Source organism: Dasypus novemcinctus, chromosome 26 (genome assembly GCF_030445035.2).
Source record: "Dasypus novemcinctus isolate mDasNov1 chromosome 26, mDasNov1.1.hap2, whole genome shotgun sequence".
In the NCBI taxonomy this organism is placed as follows: domain Eukaryota; kingdom Metazoa; phylum Chordata; class Mammalia; order Cingulata; family Dasypodidae; genus Dasypus; species Dasypus novemcinctus.
In genome coordinates, this window is record NC_080698.1 from 48,436,619 (window position 1) to 48,464,610 (window position 27,992).

The 27,992-nt window shown below is 55.5% G+C and overlaps 1 protein-coding gene across 10 annotated transcripts in view; it reads right to left on the reverse strand.

Annotated features, from left to right (window-relative positions):
* Window positions 1-4,368: 4,368 nt before the first annotated feature.
* Window positions 4,369-27,992, reverse strand: part of ATP2B2 (ATPase plasma membrane Ca2+ transporting 2) — a 181,606-nt gene continuing 157,982 nt past the window's right edge. For 4 of the 10 annotated variants that reach the window (XM_058288853.2, XM_058288848.1, XM_058288850.1 and 1 more), the window contains 6 exons: window positions 26,244-26,435; window positions 23,526-23,739; window positions 20,015-20,226; window positions 19,807-19,914; window positions 16,153-16,335; window positions 4,369-7,456 (listed from right to left, as the gene is read on the reverse strand). In XM_058288853.2, the coding sequence (XP_058144836.1) occupies window positions 7,145-7,456; window positions 16,153-16,335; window positions 19,807-19,914; window positions 20,015-20,226; window positions 23,526-23,739; window positions 26,244-26,435 (1,221 nt within the window). In that variant the 3' untranslated portion in view covers window positions 4,369-7,144. Of the gene's footprint in view, window positions 7,457-10,195; window positions 10,251-14,157; window positions 14,330-16,152; window positions 16,336-19,806; window positions 19,915-20,014; window positions 20,227-23,525; window positions 23,740-26,243; window positions 26,436-27,992 lie in introns of all 10 variants that reach the window. The other 6 variants (XM_058288856.2, XM_058288854.2, XM_058288851.2 and 3 more) reach the window with 3 other exon arrangements.

A 27,992-nucleotide genomic window follows, 5' to 3' on the forward strand; every position in this document is an offset into this window, starting at 1 on the left:
GTCCGGCTGGCAGAAGCGTCCGGCCAGCAACCTAGCGCGGCGCACTTGAAGGTTCCGCGCCTTCCAAAGGCTGCGCCCCGCCCTCTCGTGGCCCCGCCCCTCAGCCTTAAGGATCCCGCCGGCCAATGGGATAAGGCTCAGGTTTCCACGGCGACTCTGGCCCAGGGCAATTTGCAGTCTGAAGCTCAGTAAGGTTTTCCCTTTTGTAGGGTCCTTCCTTCCTTCCCTTTTCCCGAGATCCATAAATAAAAGAAAGGATTCATAACTACAGCTTGGCCTGCCTCCCTGCGGGTCTGGATGCGACTGGCTTATATGACGCAACATTGTGGGATGATTACGGATCTCACCCAGTACTTTCTTGTTCTTAGTCCCTCCTCAGGACTCAAGGGCTAGGACTGAGAAGGCCAGGGCCTCCGAGACTTGTTACCCCCTTTCTCCCCAAGCCATAGGGCCAATGTTTCCAAACTGCCCCTTCCCCACAGTCCGGGATCCTGTGAGTCTGCCCGATCAGGTAGATCTACCAGGCAAGGAGAGTCCTCAGCTAGGTTCTTGCAGCTAAAGCCCAGACCCAACCACCATTGTCCCCAAACCCCAGGTCCTTCACTGCCCAGGTGAGAATGCTGCACGGCTGCACCAGACCACACGCGGTCCAGGAGCCCTGGGCCCCCTCAGGGCCTTAAGGTGGCGTTGAGCTAGGTGAGCTAGGGTGGAGCCTAGTTCCCCTTAGGTAACATTTCCTCTTTTGAAAACAGGGTAAGAACTCTTCCTGGAGATGGTCACATCCGGAGGGAACTCAGGACCTGCATTTCCCTCCAGTGGACTTCAGGACTTGTATTCCCTCTGATGGAAAAATATTGCAGGGATGTGTTTGGGGTGGGGAGGTGGGAGTGGGGATTGGTGTGGAGCAGAGAGCAAAGGTGTGGGGACCTTTTGGGTCTCCAGTTCTCGAAGGGGTAGACCCTGGCCTCGCATCTGCAGCTGCACCACTGGTTCTCTGGGTGATAAGGTCAAGTCAGTCTTTTTTCTGAGCCTCAGTTTCCTCAAGTGGAAAATGGGGATAGTGGCATATTAGATACAATGTAAATGTAACATGTGGTGGAATGCCCCGGTTTAGACATTGAAGTTGAAGGGATAGGGGATTTGGGACAAGCAACAGAACTGTATTTTATTCATTATGGCATTTGCTGGCAGGCCTGAAAGGCATTTTTTTTTTTTAAGATTTATTTTTTAAATTTGTTTCTCTCCCCTCCCCCCAATCTGCTCTCTGTGTGCATTCGCTGTGTGTTCTTCTGTGACCGCTTCTATCCTGAGCGGCACCAGGAATCTGTATTTCTTTTTGTTGCGTCATCTTGTTGTGTCAGTTCTCCATGTGTGTGGCGCCATTCTTGGGCAGGCTGCACTTTCTTTCGCGCTGGGCGGCTCTCCTTACGGGGCGCACTCCTTGCGCATGGGGCTCTGCTACGCGGGGGCACCCCTGTGTGGCACGGCACTCCTTGCTCACATCAGCACTGCGCATGGGCCAGCTCCACACGGGTCAAGGAGGCCCGGGGTTTGAACTGCGGACCTCCCATGTGGTAGGCGGACGCCCTATCCTTTGGGCCAAGACTGCTTCCCCAAAGGCATTGTTAATAAAGGCGGTTAGAATACAGGCTCTGGAATCAAGACGGCCTTGGGATAAATACTGGATTGCCTGCTTACTGGTGGGCATACTCTTCGCCAAGTGGGAATTGTAATAATACATCCTTGAAGGTTGGGATCAAATGGATGTGAAACTGGAAGTTGGGCCTGAAACGAGGCTGGGATTTGGGGTGCGTGTGTGATCGCATCCCCCTTCCCTTGCTCAACATTGGGGATGGTGTCTGGGTCTGGGCACATTCTTTCTCTGCCATTGCTCAGCAAAGACTGCCAAGTTCAGATTCTCTGGGCACCAGGGTCCTCTCTTCCTGGTAGGGGATGCCACCTACTTCCGGTGCCCATATCTCCCACCCCTTCCTCGGCTAGCCCCAGAACCAAATCAGGCCGTTCTTAGCTCTCTCCGATTTTATCCCCCACCCCCACCCCCAGACTCTTCGATCCTGAACCTTCTCCTCCTCCTCCTCCTGAGGCCTCTTCTCCCAAGGTCTTCTTCTTGGGGACTCTCGGCCATTCCTCATGGATGGTTAATGGCCGATGGCAGATTAAGTTTGTCTCTCTCCTGGGCTTTCGGGTATGGCTACGAACGCTCATTCCAGAAGGTGGGACCGTGTGGAAGGAGAGAGACCGCCCACTAAGCCGTGTGCCCTTGGGCAAAGGGCCTTTCCCGCCCAGGGAAATTCAAATCCACGGAGGGTGGGGACCAGGTGTCCTGCGGAAAAAGGCCTTGTGATGTGTACAGTGTCTGCATTTCCACGTGTGCATTTATTGTTATTGCTCAATATAGTGTTGAAAAGGCAGACAAATCCCATTAATTACAGAGAGCACAAGCCAGAGATACAGAGAAAAAAAGTGTACAGTAAGAGCACAGTCACTTCCCAGCCCCGATTGTCCCAGAGCCCGGGCAGCTTGTAGAAGCTGGAGGCGGCACCATTCTCTCGCTACTCTGTTATAAAATATGTGCACAGAAGAGTTAGCAAAGTGTGGTGATCCCCAAGAGGTCCCGGAGGGAGAGCACCGCAGGCAATACAAAACATACTTAGGGGGCTGAGAAGGGCAGCCTTAAATATTTTGCTCTCAGGGGAAGGAGTGATGGCTGATGCCCAGAGCCTAGGACCCCCTCTCCCCACTCGGGTGGGTAGGAGCTCTACATCAAAACCAGAGGAGCTCGAGTTGGAACTTGGGAAAGACACAGGGATTTCTTGCTGTTATCTGATTTAGGCCTTGGCTCTATAAGTCCCCAAAGCCTTCAAGAACCCCGCCTTACCCCCAAGATCCTCTTGTGCCAGGACTTCCGACACAAGAGCAGGAGATTTGGGTGGGGGGCTGTCAGAGCGCAGGTTTCTTAGGCAGGTCAAGAAGGGGGCGGGAGGAGTAAAGGTTGCGAGGTCTAGGCGAGAAATTGCTGCCTCCCTAAGGACCTGTCACACAGCCTCTGAAAATTCTGAATAAGAGCAAGAGGTGACACCCCCACCAAAAAAACCAAACAGCTCAGGAAAGGGAGATGAGAAAAAACACATGTCCATGATGAGAATCAGAAGTACAGACAACTGGGCCGCACACTCTTAGCAAAAGGCCTCTTCTGGTAAGTTCTGATAGCTCCAGGTCTGAGGGAGACCCCTTCTTCTCAGCTGGGTCAGGGGCAGATTAAGGATCCACTCCAGTACTGTTAAGGTGGGGAGACTCTGTCCCAAGGTGAGATTAGGGGGGTGGGGGGAGTTGGTGGTCTTTCTTGACAACTCCTGATGGGAGGGACACCAGTTTTCCCACAAGAGGCAGGGTGCCCTCCTTGCTTCTCCTTACAGCACACACTTTCTTTAGCGGCCCTGAGTAGACAGTAATTGCAGTGGAGGGAAGACGCTTGCACACAGAATGACAGGGTCCAAAATCTGGGGTAGCAGGAGGGCAGGGATGGAAGGCTTGGCAAAACTTTCAAGTTTACTTAGAGAAGCAGACGTAAGAGAATAAGCAAGAAATTTTGTGAAAGAACGAAGCAGACTTGCCCCACCAGATAATAAAACATTGTAAAGTGACAATTATTAGAACTGGGTGACTGGTGCCAGATGAGACACCCAGACAAGAGAACAGAAGAGGAATTCCAGAAATAGCCCCAGGTTTACCGAAGGGGTGGTAAAGGGGGCATTTCAAAAAGTTTGGGGAAATGAGTGGTTCATTCAATAGCTTGGGAACACCCGGGATAAGACAGGGACAGAGGCATGGCTCCAGGGCGGTAACCGGAAATGGCCTGGTCTCAGAAGCAGGGAATCCCTCTTATCAGTGCTTTGCACAGGTTAGGACAAAGGGACAGGGGGTCAAGGAGCTCGGTGAGTTGCTCCTGAGTCAGGGGCAATCCTCGAGGTTGCTCCTGAGTTAGGGAAAGCTCCGCCTGAGTTTCAGGAAGGAAACCCACAGACTCCTCCCTGGCACCTTCAAAGGTGGGTGACCCTACAGCCACAGAATGAGGCTCCCTGCTCTTTCCTCATCTGTCGTGGGAGGCAAGGCAGTGAGCTTAGCCCTCAAAACTGAACCTCTTATCTTCTCCCGGGGCCCCTGTCTGGAGGGCACAAAAGAAGCCAAGAGGATGATGCAGACCCGAACTAGAAAAAAAGTATGCATTACAGAGTATATACTTACTATGTTCTGTTTGAGGTTGCTTTTTTTTTTTATACCACAGACATTTCAGAACCACACTGAAGGAGAAGAGTGAGCAACTGAAAGCATAACCATTGCATAGTATTAAATGAACAGAGACGGTGAGTTCTTTATTTACAATTATTGTCTAGATAAAAAAATTCATAAAAACAGATGAATGATCATAAATTATTTACCCCCTAATGGGGTGAACTGCCAAACGTACCCCATGCTGCTAGATATAGGACGCAGAGTTGCAAGCTTTACATACTACAGTGAGTTTTGACAAACCAGTCATTTCCTCTGTGGGTGGGCAGGGATGCAAGTGTGAGAGTGAGGGGTTGTGAGAGCCCATCGTTCCCGACAGCAAAAGAGCAACGGGAATGCTGGACGTTCTTGTGGCTTCCATCACTCCCTATTCCCAGGCTAGGCTGCGCTCAGAGAAACCCCTCCCATTTTCCTTGCATCTTGGCTCCCGGTGAACTGGGAGCACGACGGGCAAGTGGAACGACCCTGGTGTCATGGACTGAGGTCATGGACATGTGCCTGGAACAAAGAAGGGGAGGATGGAGAACTTGAGAAAGGAAACTCCAAAAAACACCATGTTCCAAGGCGGCCCATGGTTCACGCGTGCAAGTCTTCCCTTCCTCCCTGGGAGGGCTGTGGGCTGGCTTCTGGTGGTGACTGCACCTGAGCCCAACAGCATGTAGTTGAGGGTCGGTCACCCCCTTGGAGGTGTGGCTTCCGCTGCTGGCTCCACTCAGAGCTCTTTCTTCGTGACATTCCGATGGTGCTCTCCGGCCAAGATGGTCTGACTTGAAAGCTTTCTTCTCACCGGCAGGGTTAAGTGGGTGGAGGGGGGCTGACTCTGGACCCCAAGCCCTCAAGTTTCTCCACAGCTATCCCAGACCTAGGCCCTCCTGGCTGACTATGGCTCTTTTCCCGAGTGGATCTCATCTTGATTTTGGAAGAGTTCTCTGGGCCTGGAGCAGGGCAGGGGCCGGGCTGACACAGAACTGTTCTGGGAAGGGTCAGCAGGGGGAATGAATTTTGCAGGCGAGGCAGGAAGTGTTTGGTTTTCCTCGAAGCATGGGACGTCGTCGATCATGGTATTCAAAATGTCTTTTGCACTGTACAAGTTTATGGAAAAAGATCATATGCTGAAAAGTCTCAAAGCAAACTTTGTATTAAATACAAAAGTTCTTTTATGAAAAAAGCTGAGACCCACAAAGTGCTTAGCAGTTAAGAGGCCGACATACAATTAAATAAGCTCTTATTAAGTGGGATTACTAGAGCTGTTATTGTCTTGGGGGGAAAATAACCACCTTTTCTCACCCGTGATACTGGAGGGATTCAGAATGGCTTTCTGACTGGGAAAGCAAGACTTGCTGTTAAAAGGCTACAATATATATTGTGACTACAGGAAGACAATTTGGTTTAAAAATCACACTGATTACATCTCAATATACACATCGTAAAGTTCATTCGGATCTAAATAGTGCAGAGAAAAAGGCTATTCTTCTTGGAAAATAAAAATAAAAGCAATATGCCCACAGCTCATACGCTGCCATTTATCAGGAAATAAATCTCTAAATTCCTAACTAAAAAAAAAAAAAATCAACACAATAGCATTTATAATATTTCAACACTACCTCAATCTGTACAGACAGCGCCCATGAGAACCTAGTTTTGAAATGCTCTTGGTAAACTTAAGCGAGCTTCATTGAGAGAAAAGTCTTCCACCCACGCTTTGCAGATGGCACCATGGTGGGCCGGCATGGCCATCGGTGGTACAGGCCCGGGAAGCCTTCTCTCGTCCTCTCCCTTCGTCTACGGAGCATGTTGTTCGACCCACAAGATGGCTCCAAGGTAGCACTGGGCTCCTGTCTGAGCTCTCGCGGTAGTGATGTCATTGAACGGAAATAGCAGGCAAAAAATCAGAGCATGGCTATCGTAAAACATCGAGGATGCAATCCAGAAGAAGTGTCTGTTGGGGCTGAGCTATTTTCACAGCAGCTAGCCACCCAGTGTCCTTAAACCGTACAAATAGCCAAATACATTATCTACAGGTTTGTAAACAAATTACATTCTTCTTTTAGGACATAAATAAGTTAAAATAGAGCAATTTAAGCTGAAACAAGGCAACATGCCGGCAAAGAAACTTTATATATCCATGTATATATATGTATATATATATGTATATATATGTATATATATATATCTACCTATCTATATGGACGTATACAGTCTTGGAGAAGTATACGTTGATATAGATACAAAGAAATGGATATAACCTCGTGAGTGTCTATGAAGTTCTTCGGTTCCATTGGTGCAGATCTACTAGGCGAGTTAAGCTCCGCAACTTCAAAAAGTTATTAAATTAATCTTTACAACTGAGACCATGCTGTGCAAGCATTTCAAAAACTCACAGACCAGTGGGCTGGATAAATAGTCTCAGAAAAGAGTCCGTTTGCAGTTCCCGCCTAAGAAAACAAACTGGAAAAAAAAAAAAAGCCTCCCCCAACCCCCCAAAACCAACCCAGGGGAGGACGGGAAGTGTACAGTACATTCATGCAGGGGACGTGGTGGCCGGGCGGGTGCGTGGCTGGTCCGTGTTTGGGCGGGGGCCGGGAAGGGCACGTTTCAGGCAAATCGCTCACTCCCAGAAGCCCCCAGCAGAGCCCCCGCCCTTGCCTCCGAGTGGAAAAGAGTTCAAACAGCATCGCAGCCAGGGAAAGGGTCTGTTGGGTGGGGCTGTGGGTTTCCCTCTCCAGTGCTCGGTTTTCCGCTGTTGCTCGTGGCTGCTGGGTGGGTGGGTGCCCAGACGGCGGGGGGGGGGGGGGGGGGTCCGTGAGGGTGGGCGGGCGACGGGGGTCCTCAGCTAAAGTGACGTCTCCAGGCTGTGGATGGGGCTCCCTGGACTTGAAGAGGTAGCTGATTTGCTTGTGTCGGTCGTCAGGTTGATCCCGCTGTCGATGGCGCTGTTGTTCTTGTTGAGAGACGACGGCGGGCTGGAGTTCTGCTTGAGCGCGGCGTCTTCTTCCAGGTCGGTGTCGTCGATGAGGGGGATGTGGGGCTGGGAATCTTCGATCCGGAATTCGGGGTGAGCCATGAAGTTATGGATGGAGGTTCGAGACTCGGGCTTTTCTAAACCTTCATAGAGAGAGCTACGGAACGCCTTCACCACGCGGATCTGCAAGGGAAGCACAGGGGTCAGGGGCAGGGCCCGCGGGGGGCCACGGCCAGGCTTGGGGGCTCGGAGGGGGGCGGGCGGGAGAAGCGCTAGGGCAGCGCCAGCGGCTGGAACCGCACCGCCGGGCAGGGAGGAGCGGGCGTGGGCGAGGAGGCTCAGGTTAGATGCACCCGTGAGGGACTTTTAAATCGCTTTGGTTTGAGTGAGAACCACCATGTTAGGACAGGAAGAGTTCATCAAGCACCATCAAAGAGATGATGGCAAGCAGGGGTTAAAGGAAGCCTGGTCCTCTCCGGGGGCCACCCAGACCTAGGGAGAGACGAGCCTTGTTAATCTGAAAGCAGAGCTTCCACCATGCACAAGAGGGAAGAGGGCCGGGGAGGAAGAGGAGGAAGAAGGAGAGGCTATTTTTAAAAAAATTCATCTTTTAAAAACCACACGCAGTTAAGAAACCAAAACAACATGGAACAGAGTACACACCACAAACAGGAAAGGAACAGAAAGGAGAGACGGGTGGATGCGCTGGGATGAGAGGAGACACACGAGGGCCAAACAGAGAACATCAAACCAAAGGCAGCAAAGCAAACCAAAGCCAACTCAGGGCTTCTGAGGTGCAGGGGTGGAGGCAGCCAAAAGCACACGGGAGCCGGCAGACGGCCGACGCTCGGCTGGGCAGGGAGCATGCCAGGCAGCGGGCGCCGGGACCACACGGCTACACTTGGAAGCCTGGACGATGTGAACGGAGGTCGCTTGTACCCAGCGTTTCTTTCCTTCATGCATTTGGGAGGTAAACACTCGAGTATAGACTTAAAAGCCCTGGCCAATCATTGGACCTTGCTTTGGGGTCCCTTAGTTCCTGGGGAGGCTCATTTATTTCTCTGTTTGTACTCTGAAAATTCAAAACCAAAAAACGAGGCCAGAGTCAAAGGGTCCAAATCAGTCCCAGGTGGGGATTCTGGGAGGTGTGGAACTGAGAGTCACAGAACAGCAAGTTCTTTGTTTTTTTTTTTTTGCATCTCAGTTGCAAACCAGGCATCCCGGGGCCTCAGTTTCCTCCTCTGAAGAATGGCAGGAGGTTGGACACTGAGTCTTCTGGGTCAATGGAGAGAGCACTGGACTCGGAGTCAGGAAGACCCGAGTTCGAGTGCTGACTCTGCCTCTCCTAGTGCCAAGACCTTGGACAACCCATACCACCTGTCTGGTGGTCATCTGTCCTGCCTCATGGGGTGCAGAGAGACGGGACCCTCACTCGGAAGAGGTGTCCCTTCTCCAACTCCTGGGAGGGGGAGCCTTGCCTCTCATCTCAAGGAGCTGATGGGACACCTGTCCACAATTCAGAGGAGGGTCTGTTGTGGGAAAACAAGGTAGCACCCACGCCTCCAGGGAGGCAGAGCTCCCAGGCCTGCTGGGAGGCAGGGGACTGGACAAGGCTGTCGTGGGAGACCCCTGCAGTCCCGGGATGTGTGGAGAGCTCAACGGAACCCAGGGGCAGCTCACTTGCAGGGCACCGGTGGAGAAAGTCCATTTCATGGAAGTGAATTTTCTACATGACTCCAAGTGCCACAGCTGGGGGTTTATTTTACTCTTTCTGTGGGGTAAGGATGGGGGAAGCTTTCCAAAGCACAGCATATGCTCCTCTGCCTTCTAATTTAGAGTGCACCGTGTAGAATTTAATTTAAGCTTGCCAATAATCCTTCTTGGTTTTGTGGAAGGCCCCACAGTTTGCAATTGTTTTTTAGTGGGTTTTTTTTTTCCCCTCTCCTTCCGATCAGCCATCACTTAACTAGCGCTGACCTTGCCTTGTCTAGTAAAAAGCATCTCTTTCCCCTCTCCTTTTCATGCGCTGTGGCCTGGGGAATTCAGGGAGATCTGCTTGGTGGATTTGTGCTTCAAAGAAGAGTCAGCAGGCACCAAGCCAGAGCCAGCAGCCCCTTGCCGACGTGCTGGCCATCTGGACTGCTCTGAGATTTCTTTGTGCCCCCTCGGTTTCCCTATTTGTGTCTCTGTAGAGACAATCTGATCTCCTGACAAGGGGGCCAGTACACCCCTGAATAAGTGGGGGGGGGGGAGGGGAAGGGTGTGGCCAGCCTCAGTTGTCTCATCTGTAAACTGGGAATAAAGATGCCCACGACCCAGTCTATTTTTCAGGGGGCTCTGAGGCCGGATCCCCATCAGATGCTGGCCTGGGGGCCTGGGGGCGGGCAGAAAATGGGGGCAGGACCCTGTCGTGTGACTGACAACGCAGAGGGGACGACACACAATGAGATGCAGGCCCTTCCGCCCTCCCCCTGGCATGGAGACAACAGAAAGAATGAACTGCTCTGGACAAGACTGTGGGGACAAGACTTTTCGGGACACCCCGCCATGGCCATCTCAAGTCTCCACTTCGGTTCTCTCCGCGGCTGAAATGGAAAAAATAGGGGAAGAAAAAAAAAACCTCTTCCAGCTCCCTTCCCTGCCTACGCTAAAGATGAGATTTTCTTCGGCATGAGCCGCATTTGGGCACGGGAGTGACGGGAAAGAGAGGAAGGCACCCAGTCGGTGGGATTTCTGACATGTTGTTTTCATCAGAACTGAGGGAGCGGGGAGACCCGCACCTGTGGTCAGAGGCTCGGGGAAGGGCATCAGCCCCGGTCTGGGGTGGGTTAGACATACTCGAATGTTTACCCGGCTTCAGGGAAGCCCAGAGTCTGGGATTGATTCACATTCATTTCAGGCTCAAGGTTAAAGACTCACAACCTCTTTTAATTTCACTCTCTCTTGCTGAACTCTGTGTCCAGGGTTCTCTAGCCCTCTAGGGAAACAAACACATGGAATATTCAGACAGCGGAGAGTTCTAGGGTCCCCCCGCCCCCCCCAGAAGCAAGCCATTTTCTCTCCAACCCAAGGTTGTACTAAATTAGTTACCAAAACGCTAATGAGAGCTCCAGCTTTCTTTCCTTTCCTTCTCCTTCATTTCCCGCCCCCCCCAAAGATGCAAAATTCCCTGCCCTAGCCGTCCTCAGAACCAGGATCTGAAGGGAAAGTGGGAGCAGGAGACACTCTGCCTAGCGGGGTACGGCGTGCGGAGACGTGGCCAGGTCCTAGCTCATGGGCCTGATGCTCTCTGCTCATTGGTTCAAAGGAGCAGGCTTTGCACGGATGAACATTGCGTGTGCTACACAGTCTCACCGAACACAACGGTGGTTTGAGATAGTTTAGGAATCTGAAGGGAATAAGGAAGAGGGGCTGTGCGGCCTGGCTTTGGGTCAGAGAGCTGAACACTCATCCTCAACGATGGGAAGGAAGGTTCCCTCTGGCAGCTTCCCTGATCTTCTCGACCATGGGGGACTGGCTCGAGGTGAGGTCATGGGCACTGGGTTCCTGATTGGAAAGTCACTTCGTGGACTCAAGGTCTGTGGGCTTGTCTAGGAAGTGGTGGGGGGTAGTCTGGAAAAGTAGGGACTTTGGAGTTGGTCCTCTCCCTGCTCGCTTGCTGCGTGATCTTGGCCAAGTCAGTTCACTTCTCTGATCCTCAGTGTCCTTCTCCGTTCCCCGGGTATACGGATAGACCCTTTCCTCCTCCTATTTTGATGATGAGGTATACATGAATTAAAGGATGTGGGGGACAGCTTTAGAAAAAGCAGGATGAGTCTTGAGTGTGGCTTTAGGGGTGTGTCATGAAGTTTCTTGGGGTAAAACATATTTGGTTTTGAGTAAGTCAGAAGAGAAGAGCAAAGAAAGTGAGCTACAGCCCCCTTCTGAACATCTGACAGTGTGCCTGGACTGTCATGCACACGACACGCATGTCTGCCTGGGGCCCTCTCTGTCACATGCTGGTGCTGGGGAAGGACATGATGTGGCCAGAGGTCTCCTCACCTCCTCCTGTCATGAGTCAGAAGTCAGCTGCAAGCACACCCTGCCCTGTCTCAGGTGACCTCCGGTCAACCCCTGAGAACCCAGTGCTAACGGAGGGGACAGCAGTTTGACACCTTCCAGGGTTGACAGACCCTGGGTATTATCTCTTTGGCTCCAGCATGCACCCTGCGCTGCTGGAGAATCCCCAGGAAGGGATCCTGCTCAGAGGCGGCTCCATCTCATCCCCGCTGGGGCCACCTGCTTCATACCTTCCCTGTGGGAAGAAGGCATTGGGACTTCCGAGGGGGTCCTGGCAGGTGGCCAGAGGGCGCTCAGACTCTTTGGGGACCAGAAGGGGTGACATTGACAGAGACTATTCAAGCAAAGGAGGAACTAGGGGGTACTGATTTAGAGTTTGCACTGTGAATGTGTTGATCAAAATGAAACCATAGAGGTTGGGATCCCCTTTGGGAAGCGGTGCCCGAGGGCCGGAGTTTGGTCAGGCTCTCCTTGAGACCACGTTCCCAATGAGGAATCCCAGTGGGATCCGAATTCCAGGCTGGCTTCTAGCATAGACGATGGGAATGTGGGACTCTTTAGGAAGCAGAATACCCAGGGGAAAGGCGAGACGGGGGATGGATGAGGGACTCATGCCTGCACGACCTCTTTGATCCCTCTGAGAGAAGGAAGGGTCTGGGGCAAGGACTAGTAAATCAGCTTCTGTGAAGCCTTTGCCAGGGATCCATTTCCAAGGCTGTTCCAAAGCTGGTGTCACCACAGAGTCAAGCGGATTAACCTGGGAAGGAGACTGGTGGAGAGACAGGAAGTGAAGGGTGTTTCCCTGCAGGGAGAAATGATAGGAGCTGCTTGTCCCAGGACTGGCCTTGGTGGGTGGCTTTATAAAAGGTGAGAAGGGAATGACCAGGTTTCAAAATGACTGAGCTCTTCCTCCTAAATCATGAGGACTAAGATGAGGGGCTAAACCGAGGGAAGATTCTGAAAGGCTGTAGAGGCACCAAGGAACGTCACGGCCAGTGGGAAGCTTCACACTTGAAGAAAGAGGCCACACCAGGATGCACAAAGAGCTGAGCTTTCACCCAGCTGCCAGAGTCCTTGCAGTCAGACCCAGCCGGAGGTCTGCAGGAGTCGCTGGGAGGGGCGGCAGGAACCAAAAGAAATATATTTTCCCCCAGGTGCATCTCCAAGCTGGGACACTTTTGGCAAAGCCAGAGCCAAGCTGATGTAGGACTAGGAAGGTTGGCAGGGTGTCCCCCCCACCACCACCATGTGAGGACTCTCTGGTCGGAAAGAGGAGAGAGATGGGCCCTGAGAAAGCCTGGCTGTGATTTCCCATGACAGCACCTCACAGCAATGTGACTCAGACACCATCTGGCCAAATAAGCCTCCTTTTCATCTTGGCTCGTCTGGCCTCCCCATCACAGTGCTTCTGTGCTAACGAATGAACATCAAGGGGCTTTTGCCCACTTCTCTGCATCCTTCTCTTCATCTTGCATACCTGGCAGGACCAGGAGACTGCACCTACAGAAAGGGCATGGGGCATGAGCATGGGCCATCAGCAGGCTCTCTGAAGCCTGTGGCTCCTGCCAGAGGGCTGAGATGGAAGAGCCACCGCCCAGCACACAGTCCTTTGCTGCTCAGCTGCAGGGATGTGTTATGTGCGTTCTGGTTTTGGTGGGAGTGCAGGCACTTTACAAGGTATCAAGGGATAAGAAGCAGAGCCTCATTTCTCATCAGAAGAGCCCTGAGGGCTAAGTGAGCGAAAACGTGGTGCCGATCTGAAGAGACCAGAACCAGGGGGCCCCCCTACAGTGTGGTGGATCTAACGGAAGACTGGATCAGGGAGGCAGGTGGCAAATGGGGACTTGTTATTCCTGGGACCAGGAAAGAGCGAAGCAAAGCCAGAGATGAGAGACCTAGGTCAGAAGCGGTGCTGTGTGGAGATGAGCTCGACGGGAGGGAGGTGGAGGAAGGGACCGAGTCCCAGGCTAGCCCCCAGCTGAGGAGGAGCAGCAAGCAAGGGTTAGATCAGGCCCCTCAGCCGTGTGGGGCTGGGCCCATCACCTCTAGCTGAGGCCAAGTGCTCCAACCCCTGCTGCAGGGCAAAGCATTGGTAAGGCGGCCAGCGCAGTCAGAGGAGCAAGGGAGGGACTATGGGGGAGAGCGGAGCGGCCACCAGGCAGGAAACTCTTGGTGGCCTGGGACCGCTGCCTCTGACCTCTTGGTCCCTAGGCTCAACTGTCCCCCGGACCATGCCCCCCATCACTGACCATCTGGGAGACCTTGAGTGACCTGAGCCCTCTCTTGGTTAGACCCCAACTGTGACTGACTACTCCCCAACAGACTTTTAGGTCTTGACCTTTGCCTGACTTTCACTGCAAGACAATGACCTCTTGGCCACTTCTGACCTTGCTGGTTATATCTGACCAAGTATGATCCTCTACTGGGACACTCTGTGCTCCCTCACTGACCACTGGGATCCCCTGATGGGACCACTTGACCACTCAAACCTCTTTGACCAACAGCAGTCCTCTGACTTGAGTCAAACCTTTTGACCAATTGTGACCCTTATGACCCCGACCAGCTGGCTGTAACCTCTGGCTCTGACCCCTTGATGACCCCTGACCCTAGACTGATATCTGACCCTCGATGAACTGTGACCCCATGGCTGGCCGATAAGCTCCTGGCCAACTGTACTTCTCCACAATGGCTGTGGCCCCCTCAGCCCACTGTGCCTAGCTGTGGCTGGTGGCCCCCCATGTCCTGTGGCGCCCCTGCCCCTGCCCGCCTGCCCGCCCGCGAGCTGGCGTCCGTGGCGCCGGAGGCGGTGAAGGAGTCACACTCACGCCCAGCTGCAGCAGGAGGAAGGCTGGTCGGAGAGGAAAGAGCATTGGACAACGACACGCGACTAGGGCTAGAGAGATTGGCTACGTCCTGGCTCTGGCTGGTGACGGAGGACTGTCTCCGCAGGGCCCCCTGAAAGGAGGCCCCGCTCTTGAAAGTATTGACTACTTCAATCTGCAACGGAGGAGAGAACGAGACAAGTTGCGAAAAGAACGGACACAACAGCTACACAACTGACAGGCGCAACGTCACGAGAACAGCTGCAGCCACAGACAACGACGTCACTTAAATAAAAAAAAAAAAATACCAGACACATTCCAAGGCTCTGAAAAAGGTCTGCTCTGCTCTGGGCCCCTCTGCAGGCCCCAAGGTCCCAGGCAGGACACGGGGTCTGGTCTTCTCCTGCCCCTAGCCGGCTCTGGGACCAATGGACCGGGCCTGGGGGGAAGGGGCGGTGATTAAACACGGCGTGTGCGGGCGAGAGAGTGGGCGCCCAGCCTCCCCTGGGGCCGGGCAGGGGCCCGGAGTGGTGGGCGAGGCCTGGAGCCAGCAGACCCTGGCCCAGATCCCGCTCTGCCAGGTGACCCTGCGGAAGTTCCAGCTCTGAGCCCAGTTTCCTGTCTTAGGAGAGGGGCAGCGTCGCCTGGCTGGCAGGTTATCTGGAAGGGGCAAAGACCGGTCCGTGCAGGGCTAGGGGAGAGCCAGGCAGACAGGGGCGCGTGCCTGCTCAGGAAACAGTCCCCCGGGAATGGGGCCCCGGCCTGGGGCTAGCAGCTCTGGGTTGGAAGCTCCCCCCAGTTGGGCCACCTGGAACCTGTTACCTCTGAAAACGGGGATCTCTTGGGACTACGGGGGTCAAAAGAGAGAGTGTCTGGGGCAGCGTGCCGTGCACAGGGGTGTCGTTACGCTCTATTGAACGGAGGTGCCAGCAGAGACGAGGCTCCTGCGGGAGACGGAGCGGCTGCAGGCCTTGCTCAGGGTGGCAGAGCCTGTGCAGGCTGGAGAGGAGGGGCTGGCGGGCCGTGAAGACCAGGGCGGGAGGGGAAGGGGCTGACGGGCAGGCAGAGACGGCCCTTCCCCTGACCCCCAATGACGAGGGCCAGGGGCTCTCCCGGGATGGGAGGCACCGGACCAGGCTGCAACCGGGAGCCTCAGATAGGGGCGGGCCCCGCTCCCAGCACTGTCCCAGCCCGGATGGACGAGACAGGCTGGGGGGTGGGCAGGGGAGTGGGGGGAGCATGGGCACGGAGCCCCCAGATCCAGCTCTCCCAGGCCCCCCCTCTTGGCTCTGGGGTCACCTCCGCCCCTCACCTCCAGGGCTGTGAAAGCAGGCGGGAACGACACCCCGACGGGGCGCGGGGCCCGTGTGTGCAAGTGATGCAGGGCAGCCCCCTGGGCCCTGGGCAGAAGTCTGCCCAGGCATGCGTGTCTGTCCACGGTCCGTGGGGGTAGCCCAGCCACCCTGAGTGGACAGGAGGGACAGGTGTGAAGGCCGCTGGGTGGGCAGAGGTGTGTGTGCATGTGGCAGGTGCCCGTACCTGACCGGCTGACCACGCGGCCCTGCCCTGGAGAATCAGGGCAGACACGGCCCAAGGCTCCGGTCAAGGTCTCCAGCGGAGCAACTCGCTCCGCCCTTTGCCACAGCCCCGACCCCCCAGCCATGCCCACCGAGCCCTCCCTCTGAACCCCCCTTGAAATCCTCGGGGGATGTGACGCCCCCTCTGACCTCCAGGCTGAGAGGGCGAGGCGGAACATTCCAGGGCGGCCGCTCTGTTTCTCCAGCCGCCAGGTGTGAGCGTGTGAGGACGGTGGGTGCAGGAAATGGTGACTGGGGTGGTGGGCCTGGGTGGAGCCTGCGGGGGGGGGGGGACCTGCCAAGTCCTCGCCCCGGGCTCCCTCTGGGGCCTGGCCGTTGGTGGCGGTGGGAGGCGCCGTCGTCCCGGGGTCTGCCCCCGCGCCCCCGCCGGACACGGGCCAAGCCCACGCGGCTCCCGTACCTGGGTCTGGATCCGGTTCAGGCCGCGGAACCAGAGGATCTGGCCCCGCCGCAACTCCCTCTCAGCGTGGTCTATCTCCTCCACGTCCTCGTTGAGCTCCTCCTCGGGGATCTCCTCCTTCTGCGTGAGCCTCCCCGCTTCCTTGAGGAACTTGAGCCTGCTGGTCGGGATGGTGGCGATGACCTGGAAGGGACCCGGGAGGGCTCAGGGCGAGGGAGGGGGGCCTCCCACCTGCTCCCCCCATCCTGGCTTTTTCTCTTACCCACTCATCCACTCACGTGTTCAACTCACTCCCTAACTCATTGCCCCCATTCCTCCACCCACACGATCTTAAAATTTCTTGTGAATTTGCTTTTTTAATCCACACACACATCCACTTGCTCATCCAGAGTCAGGAGGACAGAGTGGATATTAGTAGTTGCACAGATAGGGGACAGACAGGCTTGGGTGTTAGTAATTGCACAGAGAGGCCTTGAAACACCCAGGCCTTCCTGGTGGTATGACCTTGGGCAAGTCATTAGCCTCTCTGAGCCCTGGTTCCCCTGTCTGTAAAGCTGGGGTAAGCCTCGGAGTGCTGAGGTAGCGTGTCTCAGCTGCCGTGCACCGAGCCTCGCCCACGTCCAGCCTGCGGGTCTCATGGGTTCATCCGTTGACGTCATGTGACCTTTTCTTTAAGGCCATTGGGTCTTGGGGTACCCAAGTCTGGGAAGAGGGTCTCAGGGCCAGGGTCCCCAGGGGGCAGCCCATCCCATGGGACTCTGGGAGTGGTCTGCCCTGGGGAAACAGGCCTTCCGCCTCACGTCCCCCAAAGGGCTTGCCCTCAGGGCTGGTGACACTTTGGCAGCAGATGTCCAAGACCCCTTTAGGCCCCTTCCGTCTCTTGTGGGCCAGAGAGGGGCAGGCCTCAGGGGCTCCCTGGGAGTTTAAGGTCAGCAGTGGCCATGGGCACTGTCCTTAGTCACTCAGTCCCTGGAGTGCTCTGGAGAGCTCCAGGAAGGCAGGGGCCGTCTGCTCCCATCCGGGTCCCAGTGGGATAAAGATGGCCTGGCCCCGAGGTTGCCCACGAATGGACGCTGCTAAGTCAAATGTAGTTTAGCAGCTCTTCAGAGATGCTCCAGAGTTTAAAAAGGTCTTTTTGGATGAATGTAAATCCTCCTTTTTATACTCTAGTTAATTCTGTCATGGTAGCGTCCTACTCTAGCCTGCGAAGAGCCTGCACCCCCCGCCTGGCTGACTGAGCACCTCGGGAAGAAGGCCCCATGGGTACCTCCCACAAGCGCTGCTTCCTGGGTCAGGTGCCCCTGAGCTGCAGGTGGCCAGGGCTGAGGTGGGGGTGGGGTGGGGAGGAGGCATTCTGGAATTTGGGCAAAAGTAGGGAAGGGAACCTCTTGGGAGAATGTTTGGGAGTCAGAGCTGGAAGGGCCCCTCGAGAGCCTCCAGCAGCATCCCCCGAAGCTGGGAATGATCTCAGTGGCTGCAGACACAGCACGAGATAGGCTGTCAGTCCCTCTTCCGCCCCCTTCCTGCCTTCTGGCTGGGTGAAGGTGAGTCTCACTTGGTGTTAGCAGGTCTAAAACACCTTCACACCACTTCAAACAGAGGCAGGCTTCAGGATCCAAGCATTGGCAGGCAATGGCCTCTAGCTAAAGTTTAACAACATCTTTCTTATTGGCTTTATTTTTTGTTATTTTTTGACAGGTAATACTGTTTTTAAATTATGTTAGTGATATAAAGTTGCTTTTTAAAGTATATTTAAGGGAAGTGGATTTGGCTCAACTGATAGAGCATCCGCCTACCACATAGGAGGTCCAGGGTTCAAACGCAGGGCCTCCTGACCCATGTGGAGCTGGCCCACGTGCAATGCTGATGTGTGCAAGGAGGGCCGTGCCTCGCAGGGGTGTCCCCTGCATAGGGGAGCCCCACATGCCAGGAGTGTGCCCCACAAGGAGAGCTGCCCCACGCGAAAAAAGCACAGCCTGCCCAGGACTGGTGCCGCACACACGGAGAGCTGATGCAGCAAGATGATACAACAAAAAGAGACACAGATTCCCGATGCTGCTGATAAGAATGGAAGCAGATAAACAAGAACACACAGCAAATGGACACAGAGAGTGGACAATGGGGTGTGGGGGGGGGGAAGGGGAGGGTAATAATTAAAAAAAATAAATCTCTAAAAAATATATATATATATGTATTTAAGACAACAACAACAAGGCTGGTGCAGCTGGAAGCACGTATGATGGAAATGGCATGTGGCTGTGATGGGCAGGCTAATGTGTCAACTCGGCCAGGTAATGGTGCCCAGTTGTTTGGTCAAGCAAGCAATGGGCTAATTGTAATACAAGAACTTCATGAACTTTAATCATCAGTGAATTGAATTACATAAATGGCTGGTTTCTTCTACAATTAACTGAGGAGGCTGCCATCGGCAGTGAGTGATGTCTCATCCAATCAGTTGAAGGCCTTACAAGGGGACATGATTTAAGCATTCAGAGAGAGAATTCCCATCTCTACTTTGGACAGCCAGCGTCTCCTGGGGAACTCATCCAGGTCCTTCATCGGCGTCCCTGGCTTGCAGCCTGCCCTATGAAATTTTGATTTGTGTATCCCCACGGTCGCATGAGACAATTTTATAAAATCTCATACTATTTACAGATAGCTCCTTACTGTTTCCCTAAAGAACCCTGACTAATATAGCTTGGTACCAGGAATGGTTCTTGAGAAACAGAATCTTAAAAATGGGATTTCTGAATTGGTTCGGGGATTTTTGCAATTGGCCCTCCACTGATTAGATCCAAGAGAACTAAATGGTGCTGTTTCCAAAAATCAAGAGGTCACTGACAGTCCATGGCCTGAGTCAGCAGTAGAGATGTGCAAAATATCACCACTGGGTACCACTACTTCCATGCTTCTGAGGCAAGGATCTGGATGAGAGTGTTTTCAACGACAACAGAGTTTTGTGGCATTAAAAGGCACAATGATGTCGGCTGGCTTTCTCTAAATATGCTGGGATACAGTTACAAAAGAAAGGGATTGAGAAAAAAAAGGGATAAGCTTAAGTTCAAACTTGCAATTTAAGCACCACATGAATGATGTGAAAGTGTCTATATGTGCTCTGAAAGAAAATCTTGCTTTGTGCACCTGCAGACTTGACATCTCTGAAAACCAGACTCAGAGTCTCATGTATGAGTAGCAGAGTTACAAGAGAAACTAAAATCTCAGCCTTGCAGGGTATCTGCTATTAAAGTGAGGGCATTGATTAGAAAGGAGTGGAATCCTGAGGATTGGGCTGGAGACTTAATGGGTTGAAGATGATGGCAGTGGGGACACTGAAACCCTACATTCTGCTAAGACTTTGCTAGAACTTAATGGTCTGCTGTGAGGAGACCACCCAATGTCGCATCATCCAACCTCCAGCCTGCCCTCCCACCACAGTGGCACAAAGCTATCTAATGGGGGGACCCAAATGACCAGTACTGGGACCTGAGCCAACCCGCACTGCTCAGATGCCCAGAGATGGGGAGGGCCCGGGCCAAGGTCAGAGAGTGAGCCCAGAGCAGGGCCAGGACCTGTTCCCGGGGCTCCTGCATTCCCAGTCCGTGCTCTTCCCCTCCCCTGCTGAGACACCCCTCCTGCAGCCCCCCTGGAACTCACCTGGCCCCAGACGAGCTCGCCTAACCCGATGAATATGCACCACATCCACTGGTCCAGCTGCAGCGGAGAACAGCTGAACGGCTTCCCCCCAAACTGCACGATCACTATCTGCAGGGCAGACGAGGCCAGGGGAGGGAGGGCGACAGGCAGTCAGGGTCCAGGGTGGAGGTCTGGGGCTCTTGGGCTCCATCCACCCCAGCCCAGCTACCTGGATGGCAAACGTGCCCAGCACGATGGTGCAGAAGATGGGGTTCCGGAAGATGCCGTCGAAGACATTGCGCTCGCCGTGGATCTTGCGGGCGTTGATCTCGTTGAAGAGCTGCATCATGACGAAGGTGTTGAAGATGATGGTGTAGTGCTCGGAGGGCGGGGAGTGCAGGGGCGCGTTCCTCCCGCTGTCGATCTGGAACATCTTCTCGCCTGCCAAGAGGGCGGGGGGCTGCGCTGAGCGCGAGGCGGGGGGGGGGGGGGGGAGATACCCATTCCCTGGTGAGCAGCAGGGGGCGCCACCGAGACCTGGAGGCAGGCCCTGGACACTGGAATCAAGAGTGAACAAAGGGCGGCGAACTTGGCCCAGTGGTTACGGTGTCTGTCTACCACATGGGAGGTCCGCGGTTCAAGCCCCGGGCCTCCTTGACCCATGTGCAGCTGGCCCATGCACAGTGCTGATGCAGGCAAGGAGTGCCCTGCCACGCAGGGGAGCCCCACGCACAAGGAGTGCGCCCTGTAAGGAGAGCCGCCCAGCGTGAAAGAAAGTGCAGCCTGCCCAGGAATGGTGCTGCACACATGGAAAGCTGACACAAGATGACGCAGCAAAAAGAAACACAGATTCCCGTGCCGCTGACAACAACAGAAGCGGACAAAGAAGATGCAACAAACAGACACAGAGAACAGACAACCGGGGCTGGGGGGGAGGGGAGAGAAATAAATAAATAAATCTAAAAAAAAAAAGTGAACAAAGCCCTTTCTCCTCCACGGCTGGAAGACCTTGGGGTAGTTTTCACCCGCTCTTCCTGTGGAAGGGGAATGCCTGCTGTGTGTGCAGGTGACATTGCTTATAAAAGTGACCCCTGGTTGGTAAGCTCCACTGCTCTGGAGGACGGGGCACGAAGTAGGCATCGCTGGTGGGAGGTTCAGGCTCTCCAAAAGCACTAGTTCTTCAAGGCCTAGAGTAACATTGTGCCTGGGAATTTCCTCCTGTCAGCCTTCATGTTACTCAAATGTGGCCAGTCTCGAAGCCAAACTCAGCATGTAAATGCAATGCCTTCCCCCCAGCGTGGGACATGACACCCGGGGATGAGCCTCCCTGGCAACGAGGGACCACTATCAACTACCAACTGATGATGCAACTGGAAAATGACCTTATACGGAAGGTTCAATGCGGATCAGCAGAATATCCATGTCTACATAAAATACCATGACTTTAAAATGCTGTTTGACCTAAAGTAAGGGGGAAATGGAAAGGAGAAATGAGTTTATATGGCTACGAGTTTCTAAAAAAGAGTCTGGAGGCTGGCAGAAGGATTGCCCTCATGCACAACTGAGCAGAGTCAGAGAGACAGATAAAGCAGATACAACCCCCAGATATTGGTTCCTTTGAGGGCTAAAGAGACCCATGGGAGTTATGGTCATGGCCGATGGGGTTAACTACCAGGGCAGATGGCCCCTCTTTGGAAATGGTGTTTATGTGTGATGAATCTGGACTCAGATGGGATCTCCCTTCATAAGACTTTCATGCTAATGTGCTGGAGGTGCAGTTAATGTTGGGGTTTAAGATATATTTAGGGGATTTGAATCTCTGGACTGACAATGTGATAGCCAGGTCCTGAGCCTCAACAGACTCCAGCACCTACAATCTGATCTATTGGACTTACCACACTCAGCTAAGATGGAGTTGAAGAAGGACAACCACCACACCATGGTGCCTAGAGTGATTACAACTGAAAATGGGAGGATTGCATCCAGCATCCATGTGGAATCTGAGCCTCCTCTTGACATAGAGGTGCAATGGACACAACCAATCCAATGTCCACATAGAAGAGGTGGCATTGGATTGGGAAAAGTGGACATGGTGGACAATGGGTATGGGGAAAGGCAGGAAGAGATGAGAGGTGGAGGCGTCTTTGGGACATGGAGCTGCCCTGGATGGTGCTTCAGAGGTAATCACTGGACATTTTAAATCCTCACAGGGCCCACTGGATGGAATGGAGGAGAGTATGGGCCATGATGTGAACCATTGTCTATGAGGTGCAGAGGTGCCCAAAGATGTACTTACCAAATCCAGTGGATGTGTCATGATGATGGGAACGAGTGTTGTTGGGGGGGGAGAGGGGGGGTGGGGGGGTGGGGTTGAATGGGACCTCACATATATATTTTTAATGTAATATTATTACAAAGTCAATAAAAAAAAAAAAAAGAAAAGCAAAAGCACTAGTTCTTGTAACTGAGTGTGTCTCTTGCTGAGACCTCCGGAAGCTACACTCATGGGGCTGCTACACGGGATACGGGTCCCTATGTGTAGCTTGGGGCTCCTAAGGCGGGAGGGATGGCCGGTGGGAGGGATGGTGTGTGCCGCCTGGACCCTCCTGCAAAGTGGGGTGACCTGGGGCCAGGAGGGCTCGCTGAGTTTCCCGAGTGTGGCACGTCTAGCTCAGTTTAAGACCTTGGAGAGCGGTAAGCAGGAGCCCTGCTCTCCAACCTGGGCCCCGCCCGGCGGCTTTCTCCGTGGGTCTCCCCTGGTTTGGCGCTGGAAGCCGGGTTTGGGGAGGTGGCCCTGGCTGGGGACCCTGCACCCACCCTGACCGTGACCGTGGGCAAGTCCCCTCTCTGCACCTCATTTCTAATTGGGGCAACGGCCTCACGAAGTGGTTATAAGATTCAAACGGGGAGGCAGACTTGGCCCAGTGGTTAGGGCATCCGTCTACCACATGGGAGGTCCGCGGTTCAAACCCCGGGCCTCCTTGACCCGTGTGGAGCTGGCCATGTGCAGTGCTGATGCGCGCAAGGAGTGCCCTGCCACGCAGGGGTGACCCCTGCATAGGGGAGCCCCACATGCAAGGAGTGCACCCGTAAGGAGAGCCGCCCAGCGTGAAAGAAAGTTCAGCCTGCCCAGGAGTGGTGCCGCACACACAGAGAGCTGACGCAGTAAGATGACGCAACAGAAAGAAACACAGATTCCCAGTGCCACTGACAACAACAGAAGTGGACAAAGAAGACGCAGCAAATAGACACAGAGAACAGACAACCGGGGTGGGGGGGAAGGGGACAGAAATAAATAAATAAATCTTAAAAAAAAAAAAGATTCAAACGGGGCAGCCTGAATGGAAGCATCGTGGAAACAGTGGGAGGTTACGTGGTCCCAGGCCTTCCACGGGGCCTGGGGCAGGTGCCGGGCGGGGAAGGGGCAAGCCACGTCCCTCGCAGAGCCTCGGGGCCTCCTGCCTCCTGCCAGGCGCATCCAATCAGCCCTGCAGACCGTGTGTCCCCAGCCCCGGACGCTGTGACCACTAGTGCAAAAAGCACTCGGCTTCGGAGGCTGCCAGGCCTGGGGGCCCTGGCTCCACCTGAGACTTGCTATGTGACCTGGAGCAAGTCGCTTTCCCTCCCTGGGCTCGGTCTCCCCAACTGGTACAACAGGAAGGCAGCCATGACCCCAGAATGCTGGGTCTGGGGCCTGGCACAGCTGGGAGGCGGCGCCCCCGCCCCGGAGGGGGACTCACCCACAAAGAGCAGGGTGAAGATGAGGGTGAGCTGGTAGACGGCGTGGCCCAGAATGTTCTTCATCATGGTGCGCGAGATGAGGGGCTTGTTGCGGCCGTAGGGCTTCCTCAGGAGCAGGGTCTCGGTGGGGGGCTCGGTGGCCAGCGCCAGGGAGGCGAACGTGTCCATGATGAGGTTCACCCACAGCATCTGCACGGCCTTCAGCGGGGAGTCCTGGGGACGGGGGCCACGCGGGCGCTGTCACGGGCAGAGCCTGCTGCCGCGCAGGGCCGGGCCCGGAGCCCGCGGCGGGGGACGCGGCCGACGCCTGCCGCAGCCCACGGGGCCCTCGGCTGACCTGTCCCGTGGGCTTCTAGCAGGCCCAGATCAAGCGGGCCGAGGCCTTCTCCGAGAGCCGCCCTCATCGGCCCTGTCCTCTGGGGAGACCACGGAGTGCCCCCGGCCTGAGGGCCCCCCGATCCCCGTCGGCTCCATCCCTGCCAGCTTCCCTCCTCCCTCCCGGCGTCTGTGGCTGGGTTTCTCCTCCTGGTTAAAGCAAAGAACCTCCCCACCTCGCCTGGGCGTCCCCCTGCCCGCTCCCTGCCGCCTCCTGCAAGTCTCCAGTGCTCAAGTCTCTCCTGTCCGAGAGACTCAATTCTCATGGCCCCTGTGCCCTGCATGCTACCACCCACACCCAATTTTTCCTCTCCTCTTATCATCCCATCTTGCCTTAAAAAATTACAGTGTGTATCCATGGTTCCAAAAATAATACATTTTCACAGTAGAACGTTTTAGCAAGTAAGGAATAGGTGAAGAAGATAAAGCTCACGAACGAGCTCGCCACTTAAAGGTTGCCGCCATCAGCATTTTGGTGCGTCCCCTTGCACACCTCTCTCTTTAGCTGAGACTGGGATCATACTATTCATATCGTGCTGTGCACAACTCTGTCACGTCATCTAAACTGTCTGAATGAGCCCAACTGCTTGTTCCTCTCCTTCCTCATGCCCCCTGCGTGCCTCACCCAGGGCAGCGTGGCTTTGGCTTCACCTTGCTCCCACAATGTCTTTCTCCATGGTCACCAGGGACTTCCTTGCAATGAATCGAGGTACACCTTTCTCAGCCGTTTCATTGACCTCACCACCATGTTTGGTCACTGCCTCCCCCGTGTCCTCCTGACCCCTCGGCTTCTGAGTGCCCGAGCTCTCCTGCTCCTCCTCTCCCCTCTCTGAATGCCCCTTCTCCCATCTCCTTTCGGGGCTCCTCTTCCCCAACCATTGAAATTGGGCTCCGCATGGCTCCTTCCTCAGCCCCTGCTCTTTTCCTCTCCGTACCTGTCTCCCTGGCTTCAGGTACCCACCTCCCTCCCCTATCACTCTCTCCAGCTCAGACCTCTCCCTATGGCTCGTGGCACACCTCCTCCAGGAAGTCCTCAGGTCCTGCAAGCTCAACAGGCTGAGTGAGCTACAACTCCTCCCTGTCTCTGCCTGTGCCGGCCACACACACTCTCCGAGCCCTGCTTGTCTCCCCTCCAGGGGCAGTTACCACAGCCCCTCTTCTTCGCCGGCTCTCCCACCTCTGCCCTGGCTCGGGGTCCCCATGCCCTGGGTTCATAGCAACCCCGCTGCCCACCAGCCTTCCCTGATTACAGGCTCACCTGCTCAGCACCCTTCAGTGCTCCCCGCCTGCCCTCAGAGTCAGGCGCCTCATCTCCCCACCCAGGGCCTGCACGGCCCTGCCACTAACTCAGGCACATTCATACTCATTTGGGGACCTCAGCTGGTCCCCAAGGAGCCTTGCCAGTTACGGGGGTTATGGGAGCATCCCCCAAACTGCCACTGGAGGGAGCTTCGTACCCACAGACAGGGAGGGAAGGCAGCTCAGAGCGGAAGGGAACCGGCCCCTGCCGGCCCGCCCCACTGCCTGGGGGGCAGGAGCTGCCAAGTGCATCCCCACAGGCTCTCCCAGAGCTGCGCGGCTCTTCCGGGGTGCTGGACTCGGCCCTTCACGGCTTCCGTGGACAGGAACTTGTCAGCCGAGGGGCTGGTGGGAGGAGCAGGCCTGGGCGACCCAGAGGCCAAGGGGGCGCTCACTCGCGTCCTGGCCAGGCAGGTCAGCCCTGGGGGAGGCAGGAGGCCCGGGAACCAGGAGGCTGCCTAGCGATGGCTGGAGCGGGGCCGTTCCCTCCCCTGAGCCTCCGCGTCTGCCTCTGAAAAGTGGGGATCAGCGCAGAACCCGCCCCGGGGACACCCGTCCCGCTCGGGTGTGCTCTCCCTGCGCAGGGGGCCCAGGCCAGGCGATCCGGACAGATGCCTGCCTTTCCCGGGGAGATGGAACCCCGACTCCTCCTCCCAGGCCCCACCCGCCTCAGGAACCCAGGGGAGCAGCCCGCTCCCACCCTCCCTCCCGCACCCAGGCACCCTGCGGCTGCGTGTCCTCAGCGGGGGCTCCTGATCCCCCTGGGCCCCGCCCCGCCCTGTACCCTCCTCACACTTTAGGCTGCGGGGGGCCCTGGCCTCCTGGGTCAGGGGCCGGGCTCTGTGCCTGGCCAGGCAGCCGTCGGTCGGGGCTGACTGCTCCCCACTTGCTGGTGGTCTCAGGCAAGCTCACACCACCTCTCTGAGCCTCGGCTTCCCCGGGCCTGGGCCTGCCCCTAAGGTGACGCGGTCCTGACCCCACAGGGACACCTGGAAGCTCCCTGCTCCCCACTTGTGGGTTTCCGCCCCCCTCCCAGGACCCACCTGCGTGATGCAGGCGCCCGTGAAGGCCACGATCACGGCGACCACATTGACCGTGAGCTGGAACTGCAGGAACTTGGAGATGCTGTCGTAGACGTTGCGGCCCCACATCACCGCCTTGACGATGCTGCTGAAGTTGTCGTCCGTCAGGATGATGTCGGAGGCCTCCTTGGCCACGTCCGTGCCCGCGATGCCCTGTGGGGAAGGGGCAGGCCTGGGGTGGGGGGGCGGCCCAGGGCAGGTGCGCCGTCCTCACCCCTCCACCCCTCAGTCCTACACACACCCCTCCACACGCCCAGACCACACAGACAGACACACACACACACCCCTCCACATGCCCCGCACAGCCAGAACACACACACACACAAAGACACACACCCCTCCACACGCCCCGCACAGCCAGAACACACACACACACAAAGACACACACCCCTCCACACGCCCCGCACAGCCAGAACACACACACACACAAAGACACACACCCCTCCACACGCCCAGACCACACACACAGACACACACACACACACCCCTCCACACGCCCCACACGGCCAGAACACACACACACACAAAGACACACACCCCTCCACACGCCCCACACGGCCAGAACACAGACACACACAAAGACACACACCCCTCCACACGCCCCACATGGCCAGAACACAGACACACACAAAGACACACACCCCTCCACACGTCCCACACGGCCAGAACACAGACACAGACACACACACAAAAACACACACCCCTCCACACGCCCAGACCACACACACAGACACACACACACATACAAAGACACACACCCCTCCACACGCCCCACACGGCCAGACCACAGACACACACATACACACAAAGACACACACCCCTTCACACGCCCCACACGGCCAGAACACAGACACACACAAAGACACACACCCCTCCACACGCCCCACACGGCCAGAACACAGACACACACAAAGACACACACCCCTCCACACGCCCCACACGGCCAGAACACAGACACACACACACACACAAAGACACATACCCCTCCACACGTCCCACACGGCCAGAACACAGACACACACACACACACAAAGACACACACCCCTCCACATGCCCCACACGGCCAGAACACAGACACACACACACAAAGACACACACCCCTCCACACGTCCCACACGGCCAGAACACAGACACAGACACACACACACACAAAGACACACACCCCCTCCACATGCCCCACACGGCCAGAACACAGACACACACACAAAGACACACACCCCTCCACACGCCCCACATGACCAGAACACAGACAGACACACACACACAAAGACACACACCCCCTCTACGTGCCCCACACGGCCAGAACACAGACACACACACAAAGACACACACCCCACATGGCCAGACCACACACACACACACAAAGACACACACTCCTCCACACACAAAGCCACACACACACACCCCTCCACATGTCCCACACAGCCAGACCACTGACACACACACCCCACATTGCCAGACCACACACACACACAAAGACACACACACCTACACACGCCCCAAATGGCCAGACCCCACCCACACACACACACACACACACACACACACAAAGACGCACCCCTCCACATGCCCCACACGGCCAGAACACACACACACACACACACCCCTACACACGCCCTACACAACCAGACCACACACACGCACACACACACAAAGACACACACACCTACACATGCCCTACATGGCCAGACCACACACACACACAGACAC